Source organism: Felis catus, chromosome E3 (assembly GCF_018350175.1).
Source record: "Felis catus isolate Fca126 chromosome E3, F.catus_Fca126_mat1.0, whole genome shotgun sequence".
In the NCBI taxonomy this organism is placed as follows: Eukaryota; Metazoa; Chordata; class Mammalia; order Carnivora; family Felidae; genus Felis; species Felis catus.
The window spans coordinates 3,996,365-4,020,094 of record NC_058383.1 but is presented as its reverse complement, the minus strand read 5'-3'; the positions used below and the strand labels follow the sequence as shown (position 1 = coordinate 4,020,094).

The 23,730-nt window shown below is 53.8% G+C and overlaps 1 protein-coding gene across 1 annotated transcript in view; it reads left to right on the top strand.

The window, feature by feature from the left end:
- Positions 1-23,730, top strand: part of RADIL (Rap associating with DIL domain) — a 127,330-nt gene that overhangs the window by 12,787 nt on the left and 90,813 nt on the right. The window contains 3 exon segments of the mRNA XM_023246444.2: positions 15,072-15,153; positions 16,504-16,664; positions 19,517-19,591. Coding sequence (XP_023102212.2) covers positions 15,072-15,153; positions 16,504-16,664; positions 19,517-19,591 — 318 coding nt within the window.

Sequence of the window (23,730 nt, the reverse complement as noted above, 5' to 3'; positions counted from 1 at the left end):
CATGGTTCATGAGTTCAGGCCCCGCATCGGCCTCTGTGCTGACAGCTCAGAGCCCACTTCAGATCCTCTGTTCCCTTCTCTCTCTGCCCCTTCCCCGCCGGCTCTCTCGCTCTCTCTCAAAAGTCAATAAATGAGCTTTAGAAAGAGGCAAGCTGGTTCTGCTTGGGAGACAGTGTGGAGCGCGTGTTGGGCTCTCCCTGCCGGGCCCAGGGGCCTGGCTGATTCCGCAGCTCGCCGTGTCCTGGCAGAGGCTGATTGCCGTGAGCGTTAACTCTCAGAGCCTTAACTTGGGTGGGGGATGGGCTTGCCCCCCCCCCCCCCCCCCCCGTTGCAAGGGTTGCTGAGATGCTGGCCCCCCGCCTCCCAGGATTTCTGGTTCAGAAGGTCTCTCGCCGGTGGTCTTCCAGTAGCTTCGGTGAGGCAGGGGGCAGGGTGGTCACTGCTTCAGAGATGGGGATTCTCATTACCTCAGAGGGGAGGAGGTTCCCCGGGGAGCCACAGGGAGGGTGCAGAACGGGGGGCTGGGGTCTGCCCAGGTCTGCCCGGCCTGCACTACCAGATGCACACCTCCCGGGGGCACCGTCCCCGTGGAATGCCATGTGAAGCGAGGCCGTGGCCCATCTTCCCTCCAGACTTCCTCGGACCTGGCACGGGGTCCAATCTCTGTCCTTCCCACCCCTTCGTCAGTTTCCCCTTCCTGTTTCCGGCCCTCTCCCTGCTGGGATTTTGATCTCCAGACCATCGTGGAGTGGCACCAGCCCAAAAACTGCTTCCCAAAGCCTGAGCCAAGATGCTGTCTGCACCCGGGAGGAGCCTGAATTCATGAATGGACACAAAGAAGTATCCTGGGGCCAAGCTGGAGGAGGGGGAGGCTCTCAGGGCCCGGGGCCAGCTTGGCCCTGCCTGGGCTGTGCTGGCCTCTGCGGGACAGACAGACAGACTCCCTTTGTGTGGAAGCCAGGACAAATCTCTTTAGTCCTCTGTCCTGGGGACCCAGGGCCGCCACTGCCAGGCACGGCCCAGTCGGGGAGGGGCGGCCGCTCTCGTTGTCCTGGGTCTGGGCTTATTTGGAAGAGGAGCACTTCTCTCTGGGGGCTACCGCCCTGGGTCCAGGCTCGGAGGACGGAGGAACCGCAGAAGCCCGAAGGCTGGGCCTGGCCCCTCCAGCGTGAAGGGAGGGAGCGGGAGGGGAGGCGAGCAGCTGGGATGTGTTGGGGGCCAAGGCGGTGGGGACCCGGCAGGTCAGCCACTTTAGACCCTGCCTGGGGCAGCCGTGTTGCACCTGCTGCCTGTAGACCCCAGGGCAGGTGTGATGTAGAAAGCATACCCTTTTAAAAGTTCTTTTTAAAGATTTTAATTAATTAATTAGTTAATTTATGTTTATTTATTTTTGATGGGGGGGCAGAGCGGGAGCAGGTGAGGGGCAGAGAAGGAGGGGTTGACCTAGAATCCGAAGCAGGCTCCAGCCTCCCAGCTGTCAGCACAGAGTCCGATATGGGGCTCGAACTCACGGACCTTGAGATCATGACCTGAGCCGAAGTCAGATGCTTACTGACTGAGCCACCCAGGTGCCCCTTAAAGATTTTATTTTATTTTTTTTTTCAACGTTTATTTATTTTTGGGACAGAGAGAGACAGAGCATGAACGGGGGAGGGGCAGAGAGAGAGGGAGACACAGAATCGGAAAGAGGCTCCAGGCTCTGAGCCATCAGCCCAGAGCCTGACGCGGGGCTCAAACTCACGGACTGTGAGATCATGACCTGGCTGAAGTCGTACGCTTAACTGACTGCGCCACCCAGGCGCCCCTAAAGATTTTATTTTTAAGTAATGTCTACACTTGACGTGGGGCTTGAACCCACAACCCCTGAGATCGAGAGTTACATGCTCCACCAACTGAGCCAGCCAGGTGTCCCCCCACCCCCCCCCAAAGCATACCTTTGCAGACCCCACCCAGACCCAGCCCTTAGGAGCATGGCTGCTCTGTTTGTTAGCCTTTTACTTAAGTCTAATGTACAGGAGAGCCTGCCTTTCGATTTCAGCTCAAAAACTGGGGAGCCAGCACCCTAATCAAGATGCTAAACATTGCCAGTTACCAGAAACCTCCTAAATACCCCTTCTAGTCGCTGTCTCCCAGTCCCAAGGGTGTCCCCTGTCCTGGATTTTATCATCAAAGACTCGCATTGCTGATTCTTGAAGTTGATATAAACAGAGCCAGAGAGCGCGTCCCGTCATTCGGCGCCGTGTCTGAGATGCATCCCGGTTTCTGTGCTTGTGTGTGGCCAGTGTGGTGTTATGAGGCGTGGCTCTTTCGTGGTGTATTCCCATCCTGCGCTGAATGGGCATTTGGGTAGTTTCCAGCGCTCCTGTTGGGACCAGCCCCCCTCCCTCTCCCAACTCCAATGCGGCAGGTTTGAGAACGCCTGGTCTCAAGTTCAAACATGGACATTGGTTAGAGTTTTACAATTGACTAACGTAGCAAATGACCGTCGCAGTCAGTGAAACGCTGCAGAAATCTCAAGAAAACAATGGCGCGTCCCACCCTTGTCCGCAGTCTCTCCTCTGGTGCCCCCCTTTCCTACCTTCTGCTTTTCCAGGTCAGCTCACTGGCCCTGCCTCTTGGGTGACCTTGGGCAAGCCCCTTATCCTGGCTGGATTGACTCATGTCTCAGGAGACTGTCTGCTCCAGAATTTTTGTAAGATCTTAAAAGGCTGGGACCGTTCCAGACTTATTATCTCAAGTCTGAACGACTTCATAAACGCTGTGAGTTGATGGATTAATCAGTTATTTGTCAGGCATTACCTGTCGCACGCCTGGCTCTGCATTGGTACCGAGAAGACAAAGACGAATCGGGGCCAGCGTGCAGTCTGGGGGCCAAGACGGACCCAGAAACACCCAAATACGTGTTGCGTGCCCTGTGATAGGGGCTCCACAGGCAGTTGTGGGAGTCCAAACACTCCCTGCCTAGGAGTGCTCCAGAAAGAGAAAGACGGAAGGCGGTCCACATAAGCAACCGCTCGTGCGTTGGCCTAGAGGTGAGAGAAGGCTTTTGCTCTGCAGTCTGGTTGGGACTGTGAGGATCAAGCAAAGCTCTTCAGAGGGGCCTTTTCACCTGGGCTTTGAAGGCTGAATAGGAGTTTTCCAGCTGGGGAAGAGGGAAAGGGATTTTTAAGCCGAAGAAAAGGTATGTGGAAGGCCCACAGCCGTGATGACTGTGGGCCATGAGGAGAGCGTTCGTGGGGTGAGGAGAAATTGCAGGGTTTGAGTCAGGGATAGGAAACAAAAGAAGCAGGTTCCCCTGGAACACAGGCTCTTCTTTTTTTTAGTTTGAGAGAGAGAGAGAGAGATCAAAAGCAGGGGAGAGGGGCAGAGGAAGATAGAGAATCTTAAGCAGGCTCCACAAATGGCCTGGAGCCCGAGGCACGGCTGGATCCCACGACCCTGGGACCATGACCTGAGCTGAAATCAAGAGTTGGACGCTCAACTGACTGAGCCACCCAAGGCGCCCCTGTTCTTTTTTTTTATTCTCAGTTTGACACGGGCTCTTGTGCTCTGGGTCTGCCAGAGGTTTTCCCTGACCCCATGAGACCTGAGAGTCTTGGTGTAGGCTTTCTAAGATGGGAGGGACTGACTAATTTGGGGCTCAGGGGGACTGGGGATCACGGGCCACTTGTGGCCAGGGCTGCTCTGACCACTGGCCAACGAGGCAGTGATTTCATGAGCTGCGAGAGGGCTCTGTCCCTTCCCTTCTTTGCCTCCCGATTCTCCATCCTGGAGAGGATGCCCAGATACATTACGCTATAGTGTAAAAGATAGCAGAGCCTTTCCCATCAGAACCACAGACAGGGATGAAAGGGGAAGTGAGTGCAGTGGAAAGAATAAACCAGGAATCAGAAGGTCTGGGGTCATATCTCAGCTGTGCCACTTCCTAGCTTGTGGCTTAACTTCTGTGAATCCCTGTATAAAATCACAGTCATCATCTCCGCCTTGCTCACTTTGCAGCAAGGTTCAGAGAAGAGGAGGGAAGTGAAAGCATTGGGTACCTTTTTTTTTTTTTAATTTGTGGGTACCACTTAATCTCACCTATATTTTGTTTTGCTTCTAAATGTTCACAAACTTTTTAATTTTTGTAAGCTTATTTATTTGTCTTGAGAGAGAGAGAGAGGGAGAATCCCAGGCAGGCTCTGCGCTGCCGGCAAAGAGCCAGACACGGGGCTCGAACTCAGGAAACCGTGAGATCATGACCTGAGCTGAAACCGAGAGTCAGATGCTTAACCCACTGAGCCGCCCAGGCGCCCCTCGTTGGGCAACTCTTAAGCCTGGGATGGCTGCCTCTGGCCTGCCCAGTGCCTGTGGCTGACACTGCCAGTTCATCGCCGCCCCCCTTCCTGCCACGCGTAGACTCACGCTCCGGGGCCTTCGAGATACGACGCTCCAGGCAGCCAGCACGAGCCCATGGACTTGGTGTGGGGGCTGAAGCCTGTTTGCTGTCTGTGCTGAGCCGGGTGTCTGTTCTGTGGTCCTGGGCCCCTGTGGCATCCATGTGTGGCACCTGGTATGGTCCCTTCTCCATGAGGCTCTTCCTCCGGCCCGCTGCTAATCCCCTGGGAAGTTTTCAAAAATTCCAATGCTTGGGTCCCTCGCCTGGCAGTCCCATTGTAATTGTTGGGGATGAGGCCTGGGCATCGGCATTTTCTCCGTCTCCCCCGGTGATTCTCACGCGCAGCAACATTTGCTCTGGCTCCTTCCTCCGACCTGCCAGGTGGTGATACGGCTGCGTCCCCGGTGGCCCAGGGTTTCGGGGAGGGGGTGACGATGGCACAGCCCAGACCCAACTCCTGTCCCTTCCCTGCTGGCATGATAGTAAGTCTTCCTATGTACCTAGATGTGCCAGTGGCCTCGTTTTTTTGGGGTTTTTTTTGTTTTTTTTTTGTAAAATACAGACATAAAACTTACCGTTTTAACCACTTTTTAAAAAATGTTTATTTTTGGGGCGCCTGGGTGGCTCAGTCGGTTGAGCGTCCGACTTCGGCTCAGGTCACGATCTTGCGGTCCGCGAGTTCGAGCCCCGCGTCGGGCTCTGGGCTGATGGCTCAGAGCCTGGAGCCTGCTTCCGATTCTGTGTCTCCCTCTCTCTCTGCCCCTCTCCCGTTCATGCTGTGTCTCTCTCTGTCTCAAAAATAAATAAACGTTAAAAAAAAAATTAAAAAATAAATAAATAAATAAATAAAAATGTTTATTTTTGAAGGAGAGAGAGAGAGAGAGCGCACGAGCAAGCATGAGTGGGGGAGGCACACACAGAATCCAAAGCAGGCTCTGGGCTCCGAGCTATTAGCACAGAGCCTGATGGTGGGGCTCGAACTCACAAACTATGAGATCATGACCTGAGCTGAAGTCGGACGCTTAACCGACTGAGCCGCCCAGGCACCCAGTGTTAACCATTCTCAAGTGTATGCTTCAGCGGCATTAAGCATATTCACATTGCTGTCACCACTGCCTGTCTCCAGGCTGACTTCCGTTGTCTCAGACTAAGACGCTGTCCCCGTTCACGCCGTCCCCTCCCCCAGCCCCAGATACCACCACCTTCTCTCTGGCTCCATGGAGTTGGTGACCCTGGGGATCTCCTTCCTATACGTGGAACCCTACGTTATTTGCCCTTTTGTATCTGGCTTGTTTCATTGAGCGTAACGTCCTCAAAGTCCGTCCACATGGTAGCAGGTGTCATAGTTTCCTTCCTTTTTAGGGCTGAATAATATCCTCCCGTTGTGTGGCCGGACCACCTTTTGTTACCCGTCCATCTGTGACGGACACTTCGCTTCCACCTGTGGCCTCGTGTGGACCGTGCTGCTGTGGGTGTGCAGGTGCAATTCTTGTCCCAGAAGCGGAGCGCCTGGATCGGATGGTAGTTCTTCGTGTGGTTTCCGGGGGAGCCTCCATCTGGTGTTCCGCGGCGGCTGCACCATTTACGTTGCCGCCAACTTCTCGTCCTCGCCAACGCCGGTTTTCTGGTTTTGGGGGGAATGGGTGTGGAGTGGGGAGGCCTGACGTTTGAAAGCAAGCCTTCTTGCCTCATTTCAGCACGTCACGGCACCTGTTCTGGGGGTGCTGTGGGAGGCAGACAGGGATCAGCTTGTACTGAGTGCCTACTGTGTGCAGGGAGCTCACGCGGCACGAGTCGTCCTCTGTGAGGCAGGCGCCGTTACTCTCCTAGAGCGCAGACGATCCTGGGCAGAAATACCGGCCCTGTCTTTATCTAGCTGTCATGCCTTAGACATTTGGGGATTTGCTTTTTCTGGGCCTCAGTTTCCCCAGCTATGAAATGGGGCCAGCAGTAGGGCGTGCCTCATCGATGGTGAGGATTCACAGTAACAGAATCATTCATGTCGGTCACGCGCCTACAGATGCTGAGTTGCTGTGCACAGATTAGCCCGGTTCATCCTTTTATTATCCTCTGTGGGGGGTGCTGGGGTTAATCCCACTGCTCAGATGAGAAAACCGAGGACAGCTTTAGCAGCTTGCACATGGACTCGTGGCTAGAGGGGAGTGGTGCCAGGATTGAATCTGACCCCCGAACTCCCAATCTTAATTATAAACTCTGTTGTGTGCTAGGTAGGTGATGAAGGAGGGTGTAAACCAAAGCAGAGGCGTAGGCAGGAGATGAGGAGACCCCCAGGCCTGGCTCCACCCCATCTGAGAAGAGCAGGGGGCGAATGGTACCTTACAGTGTGGAACACACTCCCTTGCGTGCTGTGAGTGTGGGCTGGTCTCCTAGCAGCCCCCCAGCAGGCGGGTACCTCACACGTGACCAGTTCCACGGACGGCCCCGTGACTGCACGTAGGATAGAGGGGGCAGGATGGGGCTCTGATAGAGGAGCTCTCTCCCAGTTGCTTGGAGACCGTTGTTGGAATCAGTGGGTCGTAACAGCGCCTGCGTTTGGAGTGTTTGCCGAGTCTGATCTGAATTGCGTCCAAAGGCTGTCCTCTTTCCACTGTGCCCCACTGCCTGTCCAAACCCTAGAAACCCAAGCATTTGCCACTTTGATAAAGGACTGGGACAGGCATCTCCCAGATGCCAGTGCTGTATTAGCCAGGCCACCGAGCTTCAGCAAAGCATAATTTACTTGAAAGTGTTCTGGTATTCATCTTGGGAGGAGGAAAGGAAAACAAATTTCTGCCATCAATCCTTCCATCCATTCAGACTTCTATTTATCCACTTACCTCTTTATGTTTCTACCAACCTACGTGCCTATCTCTCTACTCACATACTCATCCACCTACCCCTTCATCCATCCCACCCATCCATCCCATCCATCCATCCCCCTGTCCATCCATCCATTCCATCCATCCATCCATCCATCCATCCATCCATCCATCCATCCTATCCATCCATACATCCCCCCATCCACCCCTCCCCCTGTCCGTCTGTCCATCCATCCATCCATCCATCCCATCCATCCATACATCCCCCCATCCACCCCTCCCCCTGTCCATCCATCCATCCATCCATCCATCCATCCATCCATCCCATCCTTCCATCCATCTGTCCATCCTTCCATCCATCTCTCCATCCGTCCATCCATCCATCCTTCCATCCATCCAGACATCTATTTTCCACTTATCTATTTATGTTTCTACCAAGCTACGTGCCTATCTCTCCTAGTCACATACTCATCCACCTACCCCTTCATTCATCCATCCCATCCATCCATCCCCCTCTCCATCCATCCATCCCTCCATCCATCCATCCATCCATCCATCCCATCCCATCCATCCATACATCCCCCCATCCCCCTGTCCGTCCGTCCATCCATCCATCCATCCCATTCTTCCACCCATCTGCCCATCCTTCCTTCCATCCATCTCTCCATCCATCCATCCATCTATCCATCCATCCTTCCATCCATCCAGACATCTATTTTCCATTTATCTATTTATGTTTCTACCAAGCTACGTGCCTATCTCTCCTAGTCACATACTCATCCACCTACCCCTTCATTCATCCATCCCATGCATCCATCCCCTTGTCCATCCATCCCTCCATCCATCATTCATATGCCACCCATCCAACCAGCCATCCAATAGCTCATCCATCCATCCATCCATCCATCCATCCATCTATCCATCCTTCGCCTCTGTCCATCCATCCCCCATCCATCCATCCCCTCCACCCATCCTCCAGACTTCCCATTTATCCATTCATCCATCCATCCTTCCAGACAAATATTTACCTAACTAGTTATTTGTCTGAGAAGGCATTTTCTTCTCTTTGGTCTGCTTACCTACCCACCTACCCACCAGCTAGTTCCACAGTCAGTTAATTGGAAATGTACTGGAAAGGATCGCTGTTGTCCTGTGGACAGTGGGAGAGCCAATGAGAAGATTTCATAAAGTCACATTATCTTCTGCTTTTCACGATCAGTTAAAAGTGGCCAAATTTGGGGAAAGAATGTTCAGATTTGGGGTCTGTAATACCAAGGTACATCCATAATGTCTTTAGGGAGCTGTGGGCATAAGGCAACGTTTCGCAGGTGCCGAGACAGCTCTTCCAGCTCTGTGATAGTTGGGTGATGTGGGAAGACAGCCGAAGTCCACACACCGTCCTTCAGTGCGTTCCTTTGCTCTGGGCAGCCATGTGCTGAGTGAAGGGTCAGGGCTCCCGGAGAATGAGGTGGGGATGGTTCTGGAGGATGGCAATGACTCGGTTCACCTGCGAGACACAGAGAATGCTGGAACACTAGGGATCACCTCATGACCCCTGCCCCGGCTCAGCTCCTACTCCAGCCGGGTGGGCTCCCTGCCTCTGAACACCCCTCCTCCTTCCTGCTCCTCCTCTCCTCGTGTGCTTCCGTCTCCAGAAATTCCCTCTGCTGTCTCTGGTGTGACAATCATGGGTGTGAGATCACGCCCTGGCAGAGGACTGGTCTTCGTTGTTTAAGTCTTTACATCATAAAAGCATTGGCATCAGAGAATTTCCTTCCAACCTTTTATTTTGAAAAGTTTCAAACTTGTAGTCAAAAGTTGCAAGAAACGTTCCATGAACTTGCCCGAGTGCCATTCACTTAGAGTCACCGGCTGTTAACCTTTTGCTGTGTTGGCTTTATCACTTCCTCTTGGCGCTGAAGCTTTTGAGGCTAAACTGCAGACATTCGGACACTTCATCCTCAAGCACATCGGCATGTATCTCAGGACACCCTTATCTCGCCCAGAAATCCAGCCCTTGGTACAATGCTGGGGTCTGACAGGCAGTCAGTCCATCTTTATCTTCCCTCAAGACCCTTAAAAGAATTAAACAAAAAACGTTTTAAGTTTATTGTTCTTGAGAGAGAGAGAGAGAAAGAGAGAGAGAGAGAGACAGAGAGCATGAGTGGGGAAGGAGCAAAGAGAGAGGGAGACACAGAACCTGAAGCAGGCTCTGGGCTCCGAGCTGTCAGCACAGAGCCCGACGTGGGGCTCAAACCCACAAACTGTGGAATCATGACCTGAGCTAAAGTCGGATGCTCAACTGACTGAGCCACCTAGGCGCCCCTGTAATAGGTGATTTTTTGTATCTGGCTTCTTTCACTCAGCATCATGTAGTTGAGGTTTGTATGCGTAGCAGGTATCAATATGTCCTTCCTTTTTATGGCTGAGTAATATCCTGTCATATGCATGGATCTACCCATCCATGTGCAGCCAAGATTGAGAGCCACTGACCTAGAATAAAAAAAAAATAGAGGCCAAGATGGCGGAGCAGCACGGAAATTCTCTGCTGCTTTTATCCCTGAAATGCAGCTAGATCGGCCCCAAACCGTTTTGCGCACCTAGAAAATTGATCTGAGGACTAACACAATAATCTGCATAACTGGAGCCACAGAACTTGGCAGGTACGCAGCGTGGAGAGGTGAACTGGGGGAGAGAGAAGCCGTGGAGGGTGGGCAGCTGTTTTGTTGGCTGAGGACAACTGGCCTAACCTCTTATAGCTTCATCTCCGAATTGGAATAATCGTATCTACTTTGCAAGGGTGTGGTGGGCTTTAATGTGAGGTACTGGGACGGGTCAGCTGCCAGTAAGAAAATGGTACCTGGGCTTTCTGGGGGCTTTCCAGGAGGAGGCAAAAAGAATGTCCATTCCTCGAGCACCGGTACGTGTCAGGCACTCCCGCGTGGGCTCTTGAGCCGTATTATCTCATGGTATCTGTAGGATAGGTAGTAGTTTCTCTTTATACATGCAAGGGAGCTGCAGCCTAGAGACATTAGGTAACTTCTCCTAGGCCTCAGAGCACCTCAGTGACTGTGCAGAGATTTTCCACCCAGCTGTGCCAAGCTCCAAAGTCCCTGCTGTGTCCTGTTCAGGATGGGAATTCAGCCTGTGCCCTTGCCTCCCTGCCAGCTCTGACTCGGGGAGCTTTCCTCCCCACACCCCACCCTCCCCACACCCTCCACCAATGTGGAGGATTTGCCCTCCCCACACTCCACCAATGCCATGCCCACATGGTTATCTAAGCAGTAGGGCTGGCCGCAGAATGGGGATTGTGTTCTCCAGAGGGGAGGAAGAAAGGCCTCTTTCCCTCCATTAGTTTAACTAGTGACAGCCTGCTGGGGATATCAACTCTTTTAAGAGAAACTTCCCCCAATCTTGAAGGTTGCTATCTGACTGTCAGCTCTGTTCTAGAACATTCTATATTTTATCTGTGTTTCCTCTGTTAAAAATGACTCCCTTATCCCTCTCCTGGGGAACGGATAAACAAGCTGTTGTACGTCCAGACAGTGGAATAGTGCTCAGCAGTGAAAAGTCTATACAGAAGGAAAAAGAAAAAAAGGATGGAAGTTTTGAAAATAATTTGCCAAGAATGGGAATACACCATCTAGGAGGGTCTGTTTTCTTCTTGTATAAAATGTGTTTGTCTTAGACACATTTTATTTATTTATTTATTTTTTTAATTTTTTTTTTCGACATTTTTATTTATTTTTGGGACAGAGAGAGACAGAGCATGAACAGGGGAGGGGCAGAGAGAGAGGGAGACACAGAATCAGAAACAGGCTCCAGGCTCCAAGCCATCAGCCCAGAGCCTGACGTGGGGCTCGAACTCACGGACCGCGAGATCGTGACCTGGCTGAAGTCGGACGCTTAACCGACTGCGCCACCCAGGCGCCCCTGTCTTAGACACATTTTAAATAAATAAGTAAATCCCTGCTTGTCATGGAAAGTTTCCTTCCATCTGGGAATGTGCTTTGACTTTCTAAAATAAATTCTTTCTGGGGTGCCTGGGTGGCTCAGTCGGTTGAGCGTCCGTCTTCGGCTCAGGTCATGATCTCATGGTTCATGGGTTCAAAAACCAGATCGGGCTCTGTGCTGACAGCTCGGAGCCTGGAACCTGCTTTGGATTCTGTGTCTCTCTCTGCCTCTCCCCCACTCATGCTCTGATACTCTATCAAAAAAAAATTTTTTTTAATTAAAATAAATTCTTTTTAGATATTAAAGTAAAAAACATAACAACACGCTGTGGTATGACCGTGTTGCTACATTTACACGACATTCTGGAAAGGCAAAGCTGTTGGGGCAGAGAGCAGAGCAGCAGTAATGGGGCCGGGAACAGGTGTTGGGTCCCCGGGGCGTATGAGTATTTTGAGAGGGACGAAGGGGTCTGTTCTTAATCTTGATTGTGGTGGTGGTCACACGGCCATCTACATTTGCCCAAAATCATAACACAGAGTAGCAAAAAAAAAAAAAAAAAAAAAAAGGGAAAGGAAAGAAAGAAAAAAATTAGGCCACAAGGAGGGTAAAGAAAAAGTTCTTGGTTCTGGAGGGTTGTGGGAACTGTTTCTTGGGTGTTTGCCCCCGGCCCCGGGGCCTGGTCTGCCGGCCTTTTTCTCTGTCCGCCTTTCTCCCCATTCAGTGGCTGCAGCGCGGGGCAGAGACAAGGAGGGTTTTGTGGAACCCAGAAACAAATAAGGGATTGCCCATCATGGGTCACCGCGGCAACGCAATGTCGCTCTTGGACCCGTGAGGCTGGCACTGTGGGCGGCTTATTGGTGTTTGTTAAAGTCGGCGACAGGTGGACGGGAACTTCCTCAGCCCCAGACCTGGTTTCCCACCTTGGAGAAAGGCGTCAGCTGTGTCCCTGCCCGGTTGACCTCTGCCCGCCCCCTCGCCCAGTTGGCACAGCGCCGTGGGGGGCTTTGGGGCAGAATCTATCAAAATTAACACCGTGCAAAATTAACACCGTGTTCGTGTCTCTGGGGCTATAGTAAATGACCATGCGCTTTGTGGCCTTAAACGTATAGAAATCTGGTCTCCCAGCTCTGGAAGCCAGAAGTCCAAAATCGGGGTGTCAGGAGGGTGGATTCCTTCTGGAGGCTCTGAAGGAGGAGCCTCTGTGTCTGGCTCCCAGCTTCTGGTAGCTTCAGCAACCCTCAGTGTCCCTTGGCATGTGGACACGTCACTGCAGTCTCTGCCATCACCGTCACGTGGGCTTCCACTCTGTGTCACCCCTCCTCCCACGGGGACCCTAGTTGTAACAGACCGGGGGATCGCCCTCCTCCAGGGGAACCTAATCTTAACTGATAATATCTGCAATGGCTCTGTTGCCAAATGCGGTCACTTTCTGGGGTGCTGGGGGTTAGAATCATCAACGTAGGAATTTGGGGGAGACACAGTCCAGCCCGTAACACTGCTTTTGTTGTCCTATTAAGTATCCCTTCTTGACCCACTCTTGGCCACTGACAGCTTCTTCCTGGAGAAGGTGAGCTGATGGGCTGGTTGTTTCGGCCACCTGGGGAGGCTGTGCTTTTTGGGGGGTCCCCAGCTGCAGGGGTGAGTCCACCCTTTTCTCTGTGACCCTGAGCCCAGAGACTCAGCTCCGGGGTCGAGTCTGCCCCTGCATGGGTGTCAGACCCTGTGGGGGTTGGCGCCCTGGAGCACCGAGCTCTGCTCAGATGCCTGGCCCCGGGGCTTGCTGTGTAAGGTCTTGGTTTTCTCATCTGTGTAATGGGCTCAGCAGGACGCTGGCCTTGTCACAGGTGGAGTGACCGCTGGCTGATGCAGGTGGAGAACAGCTGTCAGGGCAGATGGGTGGGGGGCGCAGCCGTGGACCCCCAGACTTGTCCAGGCACCGAGGGGCCAGCACGGGAAAACCAGACGCGGTGCGTGTCAGGCAGATGGCAGCGTATGGCAGTGTCAGCCCCTGGGAGACACCCCAGCCTTCCAGCCTCCACACCCGCTCTGCACACTCCCGTCTGCCAGTCCCCGGGCCAGGAGCACCCTTTCCCCTCCGCCTAGTGAACTCCTCCGTCATCCTCAACATCTGTTTGCGGTGTGCGCTGCGGAGGCAGGTGCCTCGGGCGTCGTGCTGAGCCTGTGCCCTGGGAGCCCTCTCCCCTCTCCGCAGCCTTCACCCTGTGCTGTGCTGCTCCTCTAATCCCAGCCAGCACGTAGTAGGTGTTCTCCAGTGTTTCCCGAAAGGACGAGAAGCATTAATCACGCGGTGTCAGGATTTCTGCCTGGATCCCGTGCCTTCTGGACCGTGAGCTCCTTGAGGAGCTCATCTCAACCCTCTGTCCCGTGTTCTGAGTGTAGACCCGGCATACAGAAGGTGCTTAATAGGTGCTCTGTGGTCCGTATGGCGGAGGAGGCGCTGGCACATCCTCAGTGAAGTGTACTTAGCGTGGGTCCAGCCTATGGAACGTGCTCCATAAATGCCCTGTGAACTTCACTGGCATAGGTCCAGCCCCCAGAAGGCATTCGATAAATGCTCTGTGATCCGCACTGGTGTGGTACCGGCATGTAGAAAGTGCTCGGTAAAGTCTCGGTGAGCTGTGCTAGCACGACAGCTGCATACAGAAGCTCGGTGCGTGAGTCTGAGACGAACGGGGGAACTGCCCGTTTTCCTGATCCTGAGCCCGTGTGGGCCAAGGAGGTGACCCCTGCCAGGCTGGTCCAGCTTGCCAGCCAGGTGCTTGCAGACCTCACCCCCCGGCTCTCGGACGCTCCTTCCCCGCCCTGCCAGGCCTGCCTTCCCAGCCTGATTTGGATACCCCGGTGCGGAGTCCTGCCTGCGGGACCCAGGCTGAGTGCCGGACCCCCTGGGGGTGTCGCTCCCTACCCTCATCGCGGTAGCTTTCCCTCCGTGAAATGGGCCCCTTTTGTGCTTTCGGAGCCCAGTGCGGAACAAAGGAGAGACTGGAGGGGCCGAGGAGTCTCCCCAAGGACTCTGGAACACCAGGAGTGCATATTGCTTAAGACAGTCAACTGGCTGTTCCACGTGTGCATCTGCGTCCGGCAGAAGTGAGGGCAGATGGTCACTGAGGATGTGCACACGGATGGTCACGAGGCAGAGTTCCCCACGATGGCCCCAAACTGGAAAGTCCACGTCCAGTAGATGGGGGGCATAACTGTGTGTGGAATTCCGTACGGCGATGAGCACGGTCCATCACCGCGTCCAGCGACATGAATGAGTCTCGCAGCCAAAGCAGCCAGACAAAGAAGGGTCTGTGCTCTGTGATCCCATTGATGGGAAGTTCAAGAGCAGGCCAAGCTAATCTATGAGGACAGTGTCAGAGGGCGGTTTCCTTGAGGGAAGAGAGTCACTGGGAGGGGGCCTAAGGGCGCTTTCTGAGCTCGGCCCCCTCCCGGGTGGTGGTTATTCTGGTGGGTGTGCGAGTAAGAATGGGTTGGGCTGTGCCCATGGGGAGCTGTCTGTGTGTCAGTAAGGAAAATGAGCAACAGGAAATGGAGAGAACGCTGTATTTAGCAAAGTTGTGCACCAAATGCCACACTGGGGATTAGGCACAAAGTATTGGGTAGTCCAAACAAAGTGTAAGAGGAAGGGAGGGGGAGGGGGAGGAGGGAGATGGGAAGGCGAAGAGGGAGGGGGAGGGGAGGAGGAAGATAGGAAAGAGGGGGAGCAGGGGGAGGAAGGTGGGAGGGAAAAGGGGGTGGGAAAGAAGGGAGGGAGAGGCAGAGGAGGGGCGATGGGGAGGGGAGGGATCTTTTTTCCCACTAGAGGGACCTGGTCTTCAGGCCTCCTGGGGATCCTGTGACCACAGCTGCTCCCGGCTTCCTGGCCCAGCTTCCAAGAATTATGTCTCTCCTTCCAGGTTCATGAACCACCGAGTCCCCGCCCACAAGAGGTACCAGCCCACCGAGTACGAACATGCAGCCAACTGTGCCACCCATGCTGTGAGTTGGCTTTTGGGGGGCCGAGAGCTGAGAGGGGGACGCTTCCAGGTGCAGGGGGAGGCAGGCTCTTTGCCCTTGGCGAGACTCAACATCTCCATTCCACGGTGATGTCCCCGCTGACATCAAGTCCTCTGTGGCCCTTGGAAGAGTGAGTGGGATCTCGAGGGAAGGCCATTTGGGGAAATTGGACTGTGGTGCTGAGCAGGCCTCCCTTTTTGCTCTTCAAACCTTCAGTGGCTCCCTAGTACCTGTACGGCATCTGGACTCCGTTACGAGCTCCCGGGCAGGTCTTAGCTCATGTGTTGGCCCACCTCCCACTGCCACGCTCTTCCCCTCAGGTTCCAGCACCTGAATGCGCTGTTTCCTGGATAGAAGGTACACCTCCATGCCTTTGCAAACGATGTTCCGTCTGCTTGGAATATTCACCGACTCCACCCCAGCCTCGCCTAAGAAACCCTCTGGGCAGTGGATGCCTTTGAGAATAACGAAAGACCTAGACCTCCCCTGTCCAGCTCGGTAGCCACTGGCCCCGTGTGGCTGTTGCGCGCTTGACGTGCAGCTCGTCTGATTGGAGACGTGCTGTGCGTGCGACATACGCACCGACTCGGGAAGACCTGGCAGGAAAGACAGGATGTAAAATGTCTCCTCAAAATGTGTATGTTAATTACGTGGTCTTGTGGACCTGTCGGGCTGAACAGATAAAGTATTGACATTAACTCGACCTGTTTTTCCTTTTAAAAACGTGGCTTGCCAGAACGTCTCAAATGACCTCTGGGACTGGTGTTATCCTTCTGTTGACTGGTGTTGCCAGAGACCCTTTCTTTAGAAACAGTGCTCCCGGCACACAGAATTGGGCGCACGTTCTGGGACTCCCCGCCCCCAGTGCTTCGGAGAGTTCTAGACTTCTCTTGGGAAGTGATCGATAAACCCGGATGTGACGAGTGAGGGGTTTTCCAGGCGGACCTGGTGGGGAGGGACGTTTTCTTCAGGAGGCGGGGACTACGTGTGTACCGTGACCTTCTCTAGGGCTGTGCTGCCCCATGTGGTGGCCGCCGGCTCCGTGGGCTGCTGAAACAAACTGAGATCGATCGCCACGAAATAGAATTAAAAATTCGCTACCTCACTGCTGCAGTCACGGTTCAAGTGCTCAGTGGCCACTGGTGCCTGGTGGCTCCCGTATCGGATGGTGGGGGTCTGGGACGTTACCACCACGGAGGGAGGTTCCGATGGGCGGTGTGGATCTAGAGGAAAGGGTGGGCGGCGTGCCCGAGGAGGTTCGGGGTCTCCGTCCCTCCCCGGATTCCACACGGGAGGCTGTTCCTGCAACACCTGTTTCCACTCTGCTTCCAGCTCTGGATCATTCCCAGCATCCTTGGCAGCTCCAACCTCTACTTCCTGTCGGATGACGATTGGGAGACCATCTCTGCCTGGATCTATGGCCTCGGCCTCTGTGGGCTGTTCGTGGTGTCCACTGTGTTCCACACGATCTCCTGGAAGAAGAGACACCTCAGGTGCGTTCCACCTGGCCCACGGGAGGGGTGTGTGCCAGGTGGGGTGGCCAGGGCAGGGGGCGCGGCTGGCTGAGCCAGGAGGGGCCCGGGGCGGTGATCTTTGCCTCTGTGGGCTGGGTCCGGATCCCACCTGGGCAGATCACCTCACCCACATGAGGCTCGTTTGCTCCCCTGTGGGCACCTCGGAGAGCCAGCCCCCCGGCTCCCAGGGTCGTTCCAAGAGATCCTCGGACCATCAGAATGACCTTTGACTCTTGTGGGCACCACCCCGGGTTCTGGGTCCTGTGCAGACATCACCCCTGATCTCTTCAGTAGTTCTGTGGTGTAGGCGTTAGTCTGGGGTTTGTATTTATTTTTATTTGTTACTCTTATTTTTTCTTCTTCTTCTTTTTAATTTTGGAGAGAGAGAGCGCGAGTGAGCAGGGAGAGGGACAAAGAGAATGTTAAGCAGGCTCCAAGCTCAGCGCAGAGTCCGATGTGGGGCTCAATCCCCTGAACCGTGAGATCATGACCTGAGCTGAAGTCACAAGTCAGATGCTCAATCGACTGAGCCACCCAGGCACCCCTCTTTTTTTTAATGTTCATTTTTGAGGGACAGAGAGCACATGTGGGGAGTGGCAGAGAGAGAGGGGGACAGAGGACCCCAAGAGGGTTCTGTGATGACAGCAGAGAGCCCGATGCGGGGCCTGAGCTCACGAACCGCGAGATCATGACCTGAGCTGAAGTCGGACACTTCACCGACTGACCCACCCAGGTGCCCCTCTTTGCTTTTAATTTTTAAAAACACTGTGGTGAATATACATAATGTAAATTGACTGTCTTGACCAGGCTTAGGTGTCCCTCTCAGGGGCATTAAACACAGTCACATGGTTGTGCAGTCACCACCAGCATCTCCAGAACTTTCTTCATCTTCCGGAACTGAAGCTCTGTCCCCTTTAAACACTCATTCCCCACCCCTCCGCCAGCCCCTGGCACCCCCCATCCTGCCTTCTGTCTCTGTGAATCTGACTCCTCTGGGGACCTCATATAACGCAGCCATACTGTGTGTCCTCTTGTGTGTTGAAGTTACTGCCCGCATAACCAGTGGTGTCACTGTGTTGCCCGTGGCTGTCCACGTCTGTCACGGAGTGGATGAACATAATAGTACCTATCTTCTAGGCGGGATTAAAGAGTTATTGGTCATAAATTGCTCAGACCAGTGCTCTGCTTATGGTCCCTGCCCTATACGGACTAGCTGTTGTTACCGCTTTTATTTCTAGGGAGACGTGAAGTTAAACCATATATATATATAGAATCACTGGTCGGATTTATTGAGAGCTAAAGTTTGCTGGACAGAACCACGCCTTGTATTAGTTACCTATCGCTCTGTAACGCATGACCCTAAATCACAGAGGTTTTGAGTAACTGGAAACCTTGGCTATCTCTCAAAGCTTCGGAGTCAGGATTTCAGGAGCTTAACTGCCTGCCTGTGGTTCTCGATCTCTGGGGGAGTCAAGGTGCTGGGCTTCGGGGCTGCTCTCATCTGAAGGCTTGACTGGGGCTGGAGCCGCTTGCAAGGTGGCTCCCTCACCTGGTTGGCAGGTTGCTGCTGGATGTATACGGGGTGTTCAGTGCTTCCCACATGGGCCTCTCCACAGACATGTGGCTCATTTCTCCCAAAGTTAGTGTTCCAAGAGGACAAGGCAGAGGCGATAATATCTTTTAGGATCTAGACTCAGAAATCACACGCCATCCTTTCCGCAGCCCCCTGTTGGTTACATGTGTTTGCCTTATTCATTGTGGGAGGGGGCTACACATGGGTTGGCTTACCAGAAGGTGGGGCTCTTCGGGCACCATTTTGGAGGTTGGTTACCACACCGGGCAAACATATGGAGGACTCCAGTTTGCTCCTCAACGTGAGGTCACAACAAAAACAGCCAGTGTTTGTTGAGTACTTCTTCTTAGGCGTGCAAAGTACCAACTCACTTAACCCTCACGGCCAGCCCGTGACAGGCTGCGGGTATCCTCCCTGCTTGACAGATGAGAGAGCCGAGGCTGAGAGATGGTGAGGAGCTAGGTCAAGGTCATACAGTCCATAAGTGGTAAGGTTGGGACTCGAACCCAGGCCTTCTGGCTCCAGAGCCTGGATCTGAACCAGGATGCCAGGACCCAGAGGGTCTTTGAGGTTGGAGGGAGCACATAGTTTTCGGCGGGGGGCACGTGGTTTTGTTGGTGTTGCATTTTGTTTTAACCACCAAATTCGTTCATCATTTGAAATCTTTTGAAAAGCCCAGTGTATAAAGCCAAAATGCAGGGGCGCCTGAGTGCCTCAGTCAGTTAAGGGTCTGACTCTTGATTTTGGCTCAGGTCATGATCTCGTGGTTCATGAGTTCGAGCCCCACATCCGGCTCTGTGCTGATGAACCCAGAGCCTGTTTGGAATTCTCTCCCCCCCCCCCCGCCTCTCTCTGCCCCTCCCCTGCTCACCTCTCTTTCTCTTTTTTATGTGAACACACGTGTGTGTGTCTCTCTCAAAATAAATAAACTAAAAAAAAAAAAAAAAAAAGCCAAAATGCAGAGTTGCCATGATTCAAGTGCAGGTGAGGGGGTCCATCCTTACCCTTCAGGAGAAGGGGGGGGTCCACCGAGAGACCTGCAGGGGTTCTCCATTCAACCCCCAGGGTCATGGGGAGCCTGGTTTGAAAACCTCTGGTCACTCACAGATGGGGAACCGGAAGCCCAAGGGTCGTGGCTGGGTAGAGGTGAGCCTGCCCCCAGCCGGGACTCTTCCCCACCTGCAGGGAAGCATGTTTGTCCAGGGCGTGGCTCTGGGGCCCTGACCCTGACCCTGACCCTGACCCTTCTCTGCTCCAGGATGGTGGAACGTTGCCTGCACATGTTCGACCGCATGGTCATCTACTTCTTCATAGCGGCCTCCTACGCGCCCTGGTGAGCATCTGTGTGCCGTTCCCGGGAAGGGCTGGCTTCTTCTCTTTTCTCTGAATTTCTTTTTGTATTTGGATGGGTGACATGCTGGCTCGGCACAAAAGGGTGTGGGTAAAAAGATGCCCTCTGCCCATTCTTCTTCTAGAAGCAACTATGTATTACCAGTTTCTTGTGTGTGTTTCCAGAGTTACTTTGTGCTAAAAGAGCAAATGTGTGCACACGTACATACGTGCGTAGTGATATTGTAAATTTATATGTTTATACTTCTATTTTTCCTCCAACTTTTAGAACAAAAGGGAAGGATACCATACAAACTGCAAATTGCATTTGTTCTCGGTAATGTTGCCAGGGACACCTCTCTACATTAGTACATTGAAGTGCGGCCTTTTTTTTTTTTAACGTTGATTTATTTTTGAGAGAGAGGGAGAGAGAGAGAGTGAGAGTGTGCGAGCGTGAGAGGGCCAGAAAGAGGGAGACAGAGGATCCAAAGCAGGCTCTGTGCTGTGATCGCAGAGCCAGACGTGGGGCTCGAACTCATGAACCGCGAGATCATGACCTGAGCCGAAGTCAAGAGTCGGCTGCTTAACTGACTATGCCACCCAGGTGCCCCAAGATTTTCCCAATCTTTTCTTTTTTCTTTGTTTTTTTTTTTTAAGTTTTTAAAAATGTTTATTTATTCTTGAGAGAGAGGGAGACAAAGCGTGAGTTGGGGGGGGGGGCAGAGAGAGGAAGACACAGAATCGGAAACAGGCTCCAGGCTCTGAGCTGTCAGCACAGAGCCCGACGTGGGGCTCGAACTCACAAACCGTGAGGTCATCACCTGAGCCGAAGTTGGAGGACGCTTAACTGACTTGAACCACCCAGGCGCCCCTTCCCAATCTTTTATTTCTTTCTACAGCAGCATACTGTTTCCTGGCCGTCCCCTGTATGTGGGTATTTATGGCAGGGAGACGGTCCACCCCTTTGCCAAGAGAGACAGAACCTCAGTGAATCTTGTTGTTTGTGTATCATTTAGCACACACGCATGGATATGTTGGCTCAAATCATATGAATTGCTGAGACGCGGCCTTTTCTGACCTACAAAAACAGCAGCTTTGTGTGGTCAAGCCTGATCTTTGTCTGATAAATGCGAGACTTGGACTCCTGGCCAGCAGGGAGTGAACCTTTGTAATTTGGTTAACTATTGCCAGATCACCACACATTGTATCAGTTTTAAACTCCCCCAGCGAGTGACCCGGGGTTTTCCACCTTGATTTAGTAGTAAATCCGGAAAGTTCTGAAATAAACACTAAGCTTCAGGCCACACCCGGGGCGCCTGAGTGGCTCAGTCAGGCTAAGCAGCCAGTTCTTGATTTCCACTCAGGTCATGATCTCATGGTTGGTGAGTCTGAGGCCCACACTGGGCTGTGCGCTCATAGCGTGGGCTTTGGATCCTCTGTCTTCCTATCTCTGCCCCTCCCCTGCACACTCTCCCCCCTCCCCCCCACCTTCTCTCTCAAAAATAAGTAGACATTTAAAAATTTGGGGAAAAAGCTTCAGGCCATGCTCTACAAGTCTGGGGAGGCGGCTGAGCCATTGCACTCATGGTTGGTGAATGCGTACTGTGTGGCCGGGTGACGGTGGGCGTTTGGACCCCGAGGGTCTGGCAGGTGGATGGACATCTGGGACAGGACAGTGATGGCGTGGTAAGACAGCCCTGTGTGTGTGCAGCTGTGGGAGCTCAGAGGAGGTGTTGCTGTGGCGTGGGGGCCTTGGGAGGGCTGCCTGGAGGAGGTGTGCCACTCTGAGAACGTGCGTGTGGGCTTCTGAAGGGTGGGGAGCCACGGGAATGTTCGTTCTGTTTTCACCTGGGAAATTTCTTTCTTTCTTTTAAAAAAAAATTTTTTTTAACGTTTATTTATTTTTGAGACAGAGAGAGACAGAGCATGAATGGGGGGGGGGGGGCAGAGAGAGAGAGAGACACAGAATCGGAAGCAGGCTCCAGGCTCTGAGCCATCAGCCCAGAGCCCGACGTGGGGCTTGAACTCACGGACTGTGAGATCGTGACCTGAGCCAAAGTCGGACGCTTAACCGACTGAGCCACCCAGGCGCCCCTCTTTCTTTTTTTTAAATGTTTATTTTTTTTTTTATTCTGAGAGGCAGAGACAGAGCACAAGCAGGGGAGGGGCAGAGAGAGGGAGACAACGAATCTGAAGCAGGCTCCGGGCTCTGAGCTGTCAGCACAGAGTCCCACGCGGGGCTCGAACCCACGAACCGTGAGATAGATTGTGACCTGAGCTGAAGTCAGATGCTTAACCTACTGAGCTCCGCTTGCCTAGGAAACTTCTATTTTTTGGCCGTCATAATGAGGCGCTCTCTTTCGTTATGTGTGCTGATGAGTGGGTTTTGTGTGTGTACGCAAAGGCTGTTGCTTTAGGAAACACGTCTCGTGCAGGTGCCGTGCCTGCAGAGTGTGCACCCGTGTCCCTGTGCAAAATAAGCCGATTTTCACACACAGCGGCCCGCACCCAGCTGAAGCAGACCACGTCCAGCGCCCTCGTCCCCTTCCAGGTTACCACAGCCCCGACACCTGTTGCCATACGATAGTTTTGCCTGATTGCTTATTTCGCGTCAGTGGCATCCTCGTCCTTTCGGATCCTGCTTCTTCCACGGAGCACGTGCCTGGTGAGACCCACGGAGTCACGGTTGCCGCCCACCCGCTACTCTCCCTGCCGGACAGGGTTCTGGGGGCCGCACCTCAGGTGTCCATGCTCCTGTGGCAGGCTTTGCGTGGTGCCCAGGTTTTGGGGAGATTACGGAACCATGGTTTTCTGGCTGTTCTCATACCAGTGTGGAGGCAAACGGAGTGTAGATGGGAGGCTGCTCGGGCTATTCTCCGGGGTGATGGGGGTTTGAAGCAGGGCTTCGATGTGGTCTTATCATTTGGACCGAAGGGTCGCTGTCTTGGGAGCGTGGAGGTGCAGGGGAGGCTGACCCAAGGACCTAGGGGAGAAGCGGGGGTGGCCTGGACCCCAGGCGTGGCCATGGGGGTCGAGTGGAGAGGACGGACAGATTGAAAAGACGCTTGCAGGGCACTGAGTAGACAGACTCGCCGAAGGTGGGTGGGGGTGCAAGTGCCAAGGTTTCCTGGGCTGGTCTCCCCGCCCCCCCCAGCTGCCCCAGCAACCAGCCCCGCTGCTGCCTGCCTGGGGACAGCGCAGACGGTGCCCCATGACCAGCTGGGCTTCAGGACAGGAGGGGACCTGCTTCTCTCCCCAAAACCAGTATGCTTCTGACCGTCGGATGCTCAGGTGGGCAGGCATATGTCTGGAGGCTTCTAGAATAGGCACAGGTCCTGGGGGAGGGGCAGCCTGCTGGAGCAGGCCAGGAGCAGGAGAGAGACCCCAGGAGCCACAGGAGGAGGGAGCTCATTCCACACAGCCAGCTGTGGTCAGCCCCGGTGTGCCCGGCGCACCACCTGCGGTTGCCGGGAACCAGGCGATGTCAGGTTTCCTTTTGGATGCGGCCGAGTGGAGCGGAGCTAAGTTTGGTGCTCGGCCGCAGCAACTATCTTTGACGTGGATTTCTAGAACGATCCGTGGACTGTCCTCCCCTCTGCTGATTTAATCCCTGCGTTTCTCTTCTTTACCCCCGGCTGCGGCTGACTGGGCCCGGGCTCTGTCCCGGTCCTGTGCCGGCGGCTGAGGATAAGGCCGTAAGCCAAGGTACCGGCTCTCTCCCCTTATGGGGCTTAGGGTCTCACAGAGAACACAGACGTGGGCTGTCCCAATACCGAGCCAGGAGATGAAGCACAACGGTGGTTAAGTGCCACGGACGAGGGGAGCGGGTAACGTGCCTTGGGTCTGCGAGCCGTTCGGGAGGAAGAATGAGCAGAACGCGGGGGTCGATTGGATGGGAGCGGGGAGATAGAGAAGGTTGGTGACCAGTTTCCCGGCTGGAAAACTGACCACCCGGGTGCCTGGTGAAAAGGGGACGTGGGGCAGGTGGTGTACATTCCTTTGGTGGGAACTTTTTTTTTTTTAATTAAAAGAAAAAATTAAGTTTACTTATTTTTGAGAGAGACAGAAACAGTATGGGGGGGGGGGGAAGGGCAGCTAGAAAGGCAGAGAGAGAATCCCAAGCAGGCTACGCGGTGCCCGCAC